The sequence below is a fragment of the Scyliorhinus torazame genome, chromosome 9, assembly GCF_047496885.1.
Source record: "Scyliorhinus torazame isolate Kashiwa2021f chromosome 9, sScyTor2.1, whole genome shotgun sequence".
Taxonomy (NCBI): Eukaryota; Metazoa; Chordata; class Chondrichthyes; order Carcharhiniformes; family Scyliorhinidae; genus Scyliorhinus; species Scyliorhinus torazame.
The window spans coordinates 195,997,102-196,007,647 of record NC_092715.1 but is presented as its reverse complement, the minus strand read 5'-3'; the positions used below and the strand labels follow the sequence as shown (position 1 = coordinate 196,007,647).

At 50.9% G+C, this 10,546-nt stretch overlaps 1 protein-coding gene across 1 annotated transcript in view; it reads left to right on the top strand.

Moving 5' to 3' along the window:
- The first annotated feature begins 2,728 nt into the window (after window positions 1-2,728).
- Window positions 2,729-10,546, top strand: part of mtap (methylthioadenosine phosphorylase) — a 253,472-nt gene continuing 245,654 nt past the window's right edge. Inside the window, exon 1 of the mRNA XM_072516927.1 lies at window positions 2,729-2,883. Within this exon, the coding sequence (XP_072373028.1) occupies window positions 2,872-2,883 (12 nt within the window). The 5' untranslated portion in view covers window positions 2,729-2,871. The remainder of the gene's footprint in view (window positions 2,884-10,546) is intronic.

Below are 10,546 nucleotides of genomic sequence, written 5' to 3'. Positions count from 1 at the left end.
TGTCTACTGCTGCAGGAAGAATTAATCTCTCTGCTACATTGTGGGGCATTTTCTCTTTAGCTACACCATAAGCTACCATGAAAGAGGCTAATTGCACTTTGTCATTCAATGTAACATTTCTGCGAAGGACTTCAGCTGACGATTTAATTTCTCGCTGCATCTTTTGAAAAAAAAAAGAGGTTTGTCCTCGAACTCGCCATGCTTTTTTGACGTTTTGAGGGTTTAAAGCTTTTATTTGCCAGTACTTCCCGGAATCCAACACACATGGGCTTTGCATCCTGATTTACATTTGCACAATTAATAAAGCCATACTGTAAAAGAAAAATCATCTTTCTACTGCTTTGTTCCTGATTTCAGTTTCTTCTTAATGGGTTGCTCACCAGAGGCCCTGGAGCTCACACCAGCACTGCTTTGTACTGCTGTGGACTCTCCAGAACAGCTCTCTCCAGTAGATTTAGTTGTGAGATCCCAGCCTGTTTGTGTCTCTGGCCCTCTCTTACTTGTTACAAAACAATCCATTTTCAATTCTTCAGTGTTGGCAGCTACAAAATGAAGGAAGCTCTACTTGGTGATTTTGCGGCCAGAACATGTGATGTCAGTGCATGGGGCACATGATCTGCTCTCTACTGCCGTTGCCGGTGGGAGGACTCCATCGTTTGTTTAAAAGAACTGGCGCTGTGACTGGGCGCTGACGTCAGGAGGAGGTGGTCTGCCCCACTGGGCTCCAGGCCTGCGCACTGCAAGATCCGGCTGAGGGGACACGCAAGCACAGGAGGCCAGCATTCTTGAAAGAGGGTTGCAGCCGGAATTTTAAAAAGCTGGTCGCGGCTGTTGGGCGTTCCTCCTGCGATTGGGAACGATGCGACCGATTGCCCCGCGCCGCACCTACGATCGTGACGCTGAGTTTGAAAAGCCCTAGATTACACAGGAGAACCAACGCAACTGTGCCAATTGTAGTGGACTATACCAAGCATGTGAACAAACCCATCCTCTCAGTCACGAGGCCACAGAAGCCAGAGTTTAAATCTAGCCAGTGAGAACCCAAGAAGCAAATTTCTGACGGTGACGGTTAGAATCTGACGGCAGCATCATGTGAAAGCACGGCGAACAGGAAACCTCCAACAACACCCAGGGGGACAAAGAAACCGGGTGCACACTGAAACTTGAAAACCAGTTTCCGCCAATCCCGGCTATGAGCTACTCCTTTTCCTCAGTGATACTATTAATGGTGACGATACTCAAAGCCCCCGAAGTCGGAGACCTGGCTTACTGACATGGCTAGCTTTCTCTGTTTGGAGAAAATCAAGTTCGCCTTGAGAGGGTCAATGTTAGGGTTCGCCCGGAGGTGGCGACCGTTCATCGACTTCTTTGCAGAAAATTAATTGTCAGCAGAAGGGGGGGGGGGGGGGGGGGGGGGTTAGTTTAGTTTAGAGTAGGGGGTTAATAAAGGTGGGACCTGTAAGGGAGGAAGCAGGCTTTTTGCACTATGTTTATAGACTCATGTATATTGTTTACTTTGTCATTGTTGTAAAACCAAAAATACCTCAATAAAATGTTTATTAAAAAAAACAATTAATGGTGACGATGTGAGGTTGTTTTTCTTTTTTCTGGGCGAGGGGTGTTGGTTGAGTCTAGAATTATATTTAGGTAGTAGTAATAATAATAATCGTTATTATTGTCACAAGTAGGCTTACATTAACAATGCAATGAAGTTACTGTGAAAAGCCCCCAGTCACCACATTCTGGCGCCTGTCCGGGTACACAGAGGGAGAATTCAGAATGTCGAAATGACCTAACAGCACGTCTTTCGGACTTGTGGGAGGAAACCGGAGCACCCGGACCACACAGACACGGGGAGAACATGCAGACTCCGCACAGACAGTGACCCAAGCCAGAAATTGAAAAGGGGACCCTGGAAGCAAGAGTGCTAACCACTGTGCTACCGTGCCGCAATGGTTTTACGGTGTCATATTGAAAAAAATTCTCAATAAAAATGTTTTTCGAAAAAGAAATGCATTGAGAAAGTTGAACTTGTGCAGTGCCTGTCACAACCTCAAATGCCCCAAAGCCAATAAAACACTTTTCAAGTGGAGTCACTGTCCAAATATAAAATAGGGCCGCAGCCAAGTTGCACAGCAAGGTCCCACAATCAGCCACAGATGAAGTCCTGGACAATCTGATGTGCATGGTGTTATTTGAGGCTAAAATTGGCCAGAGCGCAGGGATCACCCAGTACACAGTGATTTCCCATGGGAAACCTCAATTCTGGACATCCCCCGCGAGAGGACCAGGTCCATTAATTTTGCTACTAGATATAACTGATAATTTGGGTTACAGCATCTTCAATTTCCTACACAGCAGGAGTAGCGCCTACAACTCTGATGCGTACTGGTCCCGTTGTAACATCAGCTTGTGGGCAGCAAGAACTCAGGAAGTACCAAAGGGCCAGTCGCTCAACCGTACATTAAATCAGGGTTAAGTGCAATTAGTGTGAGAGACGCGGGTCGGATTTGGAAACTCTGGTCATATATCATCCAGCAACTTTGAAAGAAGTGGCCAAGGATGAATGCAATCAACCCGATAGTTTCCTTCCTCTCCAGCCTGTTGCATTCAGTCCCACTGTATGACTGACATTCTCCTTCCAGACCACTTCCATTTCTTTACAGTTCCTGTGAAGCTGGTATGACAATGATTCTGGTTTATTTTGACATGGCTGCTATTAACTCGATGTCTGACTGGGGATTATACAAGTTGCTGCTGAAGAATCCTCATTCAGTCAGTCCGCTTCCTGCACAGACTCCCTCCCGCTCCTTTCTGACACCGGAAGCTCAGACGGAAGGCGGCTCTGCACTGTGAGGACACCGGCCGAGGATGGCGGTGAAGGTAAGGCCGCGCTCAATCTGCCAGCGGCCCCATGCGCTGGGACCTGGGAACTGTTCCGCCGGTGGTCCGGGCGCCGCTCTGGCGAAGTTCTCACCCGGGTGGCGCTCCGCTTCCGCTCTGCGGGTTGGCGAATCCGGCAGCGAAGTTCAGCGGCCACGGTAACCGGGCTGCGGTGAACCGGTGTAACCCGGGGCTGCAGAGTGAGCGGTGTAACCCGGGACTGCAGAGTGAACGGTGTAACCCGGGGCTGCAGAGTGAGCGGTGTAACCCGGGACTGCAGAGTGAGCGGTGTATCCCGGGGCTGCAGAGTGAGCGGTGTGACCCGGGGGTGCAGAGTGAGCGGTGTAACCCGGGACTGCAGAGTGAGCGGTGTAACCCGGGGGTGCAGAGTGAGCGGTGTAACCCGGGGGTGCAGAGTGAGCAGTGTAACCCGGGACTGCAGAGTGAGCGGTGTGACCCGGGGGTGCAGAGTGAGCGGTGTAACCCGGGGGTGCAGAGTGAGCGGTGTAACCCGGGGCTGCAGAGTGAGCGGTGTAACCCGGGGCTGCAGAGTGAGCGGTGTAACCCGGGGCTGCAGAGTGAGCGGTGTAACCCGGGGGTGCAGAGTGAGCGGTGTAACCCGGGACTGCAGAGTGAGCGGTGTAACCCGGGGGTGCAGAGTGAGCGGTGTAACCCGGGGGTGCAGAGTGAGCGGTGTAACCCGGGGGATCAGAGTGAGCGGTGTAACCCGGGGGTGCAGAGTGAGCGGTGTAACCCGGGACTGCAGAGTGAGCGGTGTAACCCGGGGGATCAGAGTGAGCGGTGTGACCCGGGGCTGCAGAGTGAGCGGTGTAACCCGGGGGATCAGAGTGAGCGGTGTAACCCGGGACTGCAGAGTGAGCGGTGTAACCCGGGGCTGCAGAGTGAGCGGTGTAACCCGGGGGTGCAGAGTGAGCGGTGTAACCCGGGGGTGCAGAGTGAGCGGTGTAACCCGGGGGTGCAGAGTGAGCGGTGTAACCCGGGGGTGCAGAGTGAGCGGTGTAACCCGGGGGTTCAGAGTGAACGGTGTAACCCGGGGGTGCAGAGTGAGCGGTGTAACCCGGGGGTTCAGAGTGAGCGGTGTAACCCGGGGGTGCAGAGTGAGCGGTGTAACCCGGGGGTGCAGAGTGAGCGGTGTAACCCCGGGGGTGCAGAGTGAGCGGTGTAACCCGGGGGTGCAGAGTGAGCGGTGTAACCCGGGGGTGCAGAGTGAGCGGTGTAACCCGGGGGTGCAGAGTGAGCGGTGTAACCCGGGGGTGCAGAGTGAGCGGTGTAACCCGGGGGTGCAGAGTGAGCGGTGTAACCCGGGGGTGCAGAGTGAGCGGTGTAACCCGGGGGTGCAGAGTGAGCGGTGTAACCCGGGGGTGCAGAGTGAGCGGTGTAACCCGGGGGTGCAGAGTGAGCGGTGTAACCCAGGGGTGCAGAGTGAGCGGTGTAACCCGGGGGTGCAGAGTGAGCGGTGTAACCCGGGGGTGCAGAGTGAGCGGTGTAACCCGGGGGTGCAGAGTGAGCGGTGTAACCCGGGGCTGCAGAGTGAGCGGTGTAACCCGGGGGTGCAGAGTGAGCGGTGTAACCCGGGGGTGCAGAGTGAACTGTGTAACCCGGGGGTGCAGAGTGAACTGTGTAACTTTGGGCTGCAGAGTGAGCGGTGTATCCCGGGGGTGCAGAGTGAGCTGTGTAACCCGGGACTGCAGAGTGAGCGGTGTAACCCGGGGGTGCAGAGTGAGCGGTGTAACCCTGGACTGCAGAGTGAGCGGTGTAACCCGGGGGTGCAGAGTGAGCGGTGTAACCCGGGTGTGCAGAGTGAGCGGTGTAACCCGGGGCTGCAGAGTGTGCGTTGTAACCCGGGTGTGCAGAGCAGTTAAGTGGTTGCAATTGTGCAGCAGATAACTGGGTTGTGGAATGGCCCGGACGGTGTAACCGGCGAATGGAGCTCTGTCACCTGTACAGAGGACGGATTTCTGAACCCTTCTGCCTGTATCGAGGGGGCGGAGCACCGAGTTCTGCCGCCTGTACCGAGGGGGCGGTGCTCCGAGCCATGCTCCCTGTAATGGGGCGGAGCTCCGGGCCCTGCCACCTGCACGGGGCGGGGGTGGGGTTCAGAGCCCTACCATCCGTACCGGAGCGGAGCTCCGAGTCGTTCGGCCTGTACCGGGGACGGACCTCCGAAGCCTGCCGCGTTTACCGGGCACGGAGCTCCGAGCCTTGCCGCCTGTACAGAATGCGGAGCTCCGAGCCCTGTCGCCTGTACCGAGGGGCGGGGTTCCGAGCCCTGAAGTCTGTACCGAGGGGCGGAGCTCCGAGCCCTGCCGCCTGTACATGAGGGGTGGAGCTCCGAGCCCTGTCGCCTGTACCGAGGGGCGGAGGTCCGAGCCCTGTCGCCTGTACCGAGGGGCGGAGCTCCGAGCCCTGTAGCCTGTACCGAGGGGCGGAGCTCCGAGCCCTGTCGCCTGTGCCGAGGGGCGGAGCTCCGAGCCCTGTCGCCTGTACCGAGGGGCGGAGCTCCGAGACCTGTCGCCTGTACCGTGGGGCGGAGCTCCGAGCCCTGTCGCCTGTACCGAGGGGCGGAGCTCCGAGCCCTGTCGCCTGTACCGAGGGGCGGAGCTCCGAGCCCTGTCGCCTGTACCGAGGGGCGGAGCTCCGAGCCCTGTCGCCTGTACCGAGGGGCGGAGCTCCGAGCCCTGTCGCCTGTACCGAGGGGCGGAGCTCCGAGCCCTGTCGCCTGTACCGAGGGGCGGAGCTCCGAGCCCTGTCGCCTGGTCCGAGGGGCGGAGCTCCGAGCCCTGTCGCCTGGTCCGAGGGGCGGAGCTCCGAGCCCTGTCGCCTGGTCCGAGGGGCGGAGCTCCGAGCCCTGTCGCCTGGTCCGAGGGGCGGAGCTCCGAGCCCTGTCGCCTGGTCCGAGGGGCGGAGCTCCGAGCCCTGTCGCCTGGTCCGAGGGGCGGAGCTCCGAGCCCTGTCGCCTGGTCCGAGGGGCGGAGCTCCGAGCCCTGTCGCCTGGACCGAGGGGCGGAGCTCCGAGCCCTGTCGCCTGGACCGAGGGGCGGAGCTCCGAGCCCTGTCGCCTGGACCGAGGGGCGGAGCTCCGAGCCCTGTCGCCTGTACCGAGGGGCGGAGCTCCGAGCCCTGCCGCCTGTACCGAGGGGCGGAGCTCCGAGGCCTGCCGCCTGTACCGGGTAGGGGCCGAGTTCCTAGCATTGCCGCCTCTTCCGGGAGGAGGAGCTCTCAGCCCTGCCGCCTGTATTATTAGACTGTTTTCCAATTCAGGAAATTGAGTTTTAATTTTGCAATATGTATGTGCCTTTCGCCTCATGCAGATGAGTACTTTCACAATGCTGGTATACAATTAAAATAAAAAGGAGCTTTATTTAATTATTCTATCACATAACAGGAAACGGCAAAAAGATATTATTGGAATTCCAAATTTGCGAAAAATACATTGTAGCATGCACCCTGTGTTGTGTAACTTTCATCACTTGGTGCCCTTCCGTGAACGTAACAAGGATACAAAAAATAATTAAAACTCTGTATCTTAATTTCAATTTAACATCTAAGAAAATGTCACCATGATACATGTTACTTCAGCGATTGTGATATGTATCCAATTATTTTACGTTCAAGCATTAGGAATTCTTAGAATCATGGAATTTACAGTACAGAAGGAGACCATTCGGCCCATCGAGTCTGCATCGGCCCTTGGAAAGGGCGCCCAACCCTCCCTCTCTGATAAAATCTCAGATTTTATAAAGATCATCATCGCCAGCTCTTAAAATACCTCCACATTCGATCTCTATGTGCAACCATCAATCACATGTTTGTGACATTCAGCACTGTACAAAACAAATATGAATTGATCTAGATCTTAATCATTCCTTTGTAATTGCATGAATGAAAATGCCATGAAAAGAATAATTCGAAAGGACAATAAACGGAATTCAATTTCACTTCAAGCCGAGCCTGATAATTGTTCTGCACAAGGACACCAAGCCACAAAGGCAGTTACCACTGTTTTGCCAGTCATGTATCTTGTGCAGTCATGTATCTTGTACCTTTTTCACACATCCAGACCTATTTTAAGGGTTATTGGCTACACTTTTATCACATTGCTTTCATATATGATTGGTTGTTTCCAATGCCATTAATGAATCAGATTAATTGCATTGAAGTTCCTTGTCACATACAGGTGACCATCTTTGAAAGCTAGGAATCATCACATAGAATATATCTTCAATATTGTTAAGACACCCTGGGCTAGTGCGTGGTCAATTCCAGCCTCACTTGACTCGGAGTCGCAACACAGTTGAATTAACCAATAATTCTTCGAAAAATACCTGAAGTCTTTGGCTCTTGGCTGCCCAATAATTACTGTCACCAGGTTTTTAAATTTAAACACAATTACTTTTTATTTTTTACAAGAACTATAATGAAATATGCAGCAAATTGAGCTGTTATCTATTATCTAATTCCTAATCCCCCACGTTAACCTTCCCCCACCTATATATATATATATATATATATATACACACACACACACAAAAGACAAGACAGACAGAGGGGAAGAGAGGGGTGTAAAAATATAAGTAAAAGGGAAAATAGTCTTTGGTTCATTTGGCTGTCTTTAAGCAGACCTTCATTCAAAATAAGCTTTCAGACCCAGGGCTCTGTTTGCAGCCTGTAATGGTTTCACTGTAGATTCATTCATTCAGGTTCTCTGTAGGTTCAGGAATATATCAACTCACAGCCTTTCTGGAGAGAGAGAGAGAAGGTCCTTTCCCCTAAGTGTCCAGCATTCGAACTGAGCTCCTTGGGTCTATGGAAATCATTCTACTCATGCAGGACCCAATCACCACTTGTTATCGGGCAGAAAACGACCCTTTGGACAATTCATTGGCCACCAAAAATCAATCGAACTGAGTCCTGCCCCATCTCTTGGGCACCGAGAAGTCTCTCTCCTGTTCAAACACTAGTATCAAATACAATGTTGCAACCTCTTGAATTCCTCATTCTTTCTGCTGCTTGACTTAAAGATACATATCCATTGAACATCTATGGATCAAAATGATAACAGCAAAAATAAAGAAAGGGGAAATAAAGGAATGAACAGGAAGGAAGGACCCTTACAATACTCACACTGTTATTCAGTTATATCTATCATATATACTCGATCTAAAGATAAAACAATTCTAGTGCCCTTTACTCCGACATTCATATCAGGTCAATTTTAAATGTAATCACTAAAATTTGCTCAGTACTGAAACATGCTTTGTTATAGTTGGGTGAAATAAAATAAGTTTTCTTGCATTGTTAAATTTAACAAGAGTATAATTGTCTCCAACTTGCGTAATGTCGTTATTGTTTGAGCGTTCATGCTGGTGAAATAAAAGAAGTCTTATACCTTCTCCAAACTTGCAAATAGAAACTATCACAGGGGACAGTATAGATTTTTACATTGAAGAGGTGATTTTAGAAATTTATGCCCTAGATGAAGCAGGGAAATTCATACCTTTTTGTACAAAGTGTTTCGGTAACTTTTTATCTTCCTGACAACATTGTCTTGTTTGTTAAGAATTTTAACAAACCAATAAAAATAATGGCATTTCCACAATGTTGTACATGTAGCTGCAAATTTTTGGCTATCATTTCCCAGTATGAGGTTTTTCAAGTAACTGGAAATTGTTGGAGCAAAAATTTCCAGTGCTCATCTCCATGCTGGGTTCTGCTTTTAGATAGTTCTTGAAAAAGATTTTAAGAGCTTTGTTCTGTTGCTAACTTTGGTTGGCTCTTAATTCGTTGCCTGTTGGGTCTTTACTGAATTTGCTCTGTTTCTATAACCTTTGCTCTGTTTCTATAACCTTGGCTCTAGAGTCGCCAGGTATCTTTATGATACCGCCACGAGGTTCAAGTTCAAGTACTGATCAATAACTCAACACACCAATTAGTGAGATTCAAATCAAAACACATTTATTATATACAGTAAATCACTACTCATGCATAAACTCTACTTTCTAGACTATTCTCTATCACTAAAAGGCCTATACTTAGCTTCGGAATAGGCCCACCAGGTCAGGGGAACAAATGGCCTTTCGTTCAATCTGAGTCTGCAGGATTCAAAAGCTGGTATGGACTGGTAGCTAGGAGCACCTATCCCGTAGCGTGCGTTGACTGGAGAATTACTTGGTTGATGCGGCAGCTTGGGCAGTTCACTCTGAAGGGTTGATTCGAGTTGCTGAGTGACCCTGCCAAGAAGGACGATTTGAACTTGGGGACTCTATAGTCCGCAGGGGCTTCCCGACGTTCGGGGCGGACCCCGTATCTGGTTCCAAGTGATTGGACTGCGTTCCGATCACTTGGATCAATTTCTCCAATACTGGAGTTGTTCCCTGATCGTTGGGCGGTCCCTGAGTGTCCGTTGACCTTCCTTTGTCTTGGCTCCTGCTGGCGCCGAGGAGTCTGGCTTGGCCTTATTCACCTTAAATGTTTCAATTGTTCCCGGGGATCGCTCATTAGCATGCAGATGGCTGTGAGTTTCAGTGCTGTCTGGGCTTTTGCAAGTTCTAATACACAGGATTTCTGCACTTGCTAGTTTTTGCCTTTGTTGGCTGAATTTCCCTGTAGTCTTTGCGTATCTCCATTTTAAGTCGGGAAGTGGCCAACCCAGGTGGCTACACTCCGTCCTTGTGATCCCTGACGCGAAGCGTGAAGGATCACATGACTGCGTTGTTTTCATTCCCTGACCCAGCGAGCACTCTTCCGTGGCCTCTACACTGACCGTAACTATGCAATGAAAATTTTAACTAACATTCTAAGCGGCGCTATGTCACAACAGGGGCATGCATTACAACACAAAAAGAACGGTACCTCTAACTGTCATAAGCTACACTCACTCAAACATTCAATCATACTAACTTCCTAACAATACAAAAATAATAGCCGCATTCACATATTTCCGTTGTAAACGAAACACATTTCTTTATTTACAAAAGATGCAACACAAATGTTCTTTATTGTAGATCAAGGGGTTTGGGGTCCTAGTGATAACCGAAAATAGGGGATCTTATCCTGTATACCGGGGTGCGAGAGCGGTAGGCTCTCCTTCCCCATTTCCACATGCGGATAGTCTGCACGATGCTGCAGAGTATCGCCAATACTAGAAGGGATTCAATTACGTTTGATAGTGAATACTAGGTTATGAATGTATCACACCATGATGGTGTGTAGGATGTAAATAGCATAGAGATGGCAACCTAAGGGTTGCCCGAAAACACAACGCAACTTTTTGAACCAAGAGTGCCGAAATGAGGTGCATATGGGCCGCGACGGGTAAGATTTGGATGGAATCCCCGGGTAGGACGGCGACCGATGCCGTATGTGCTCTACCGGAGTGTAGCTGACCAGAGGGGGGGTCCTCAGGCAGGGCGGAGACCAATGTCGTTTCTCCATTGCCTGAGCAACCGGCAAGAACGGGCAGAAATGTAGTCATTGTGGGGGGTTGCCTTAAAGGTTCTACCGTCGAACCAGAAGAGCAGTTATGAACGGGGGCTGGCAAGCTCTCAGCGGTTTATGCCGATAAGCGGGCAGGCAAGTTTTCACAGGTTTCTGCCGACAAATATGGCGTGTGGCCGTGGAACATCCGAGTGTACAAACAACA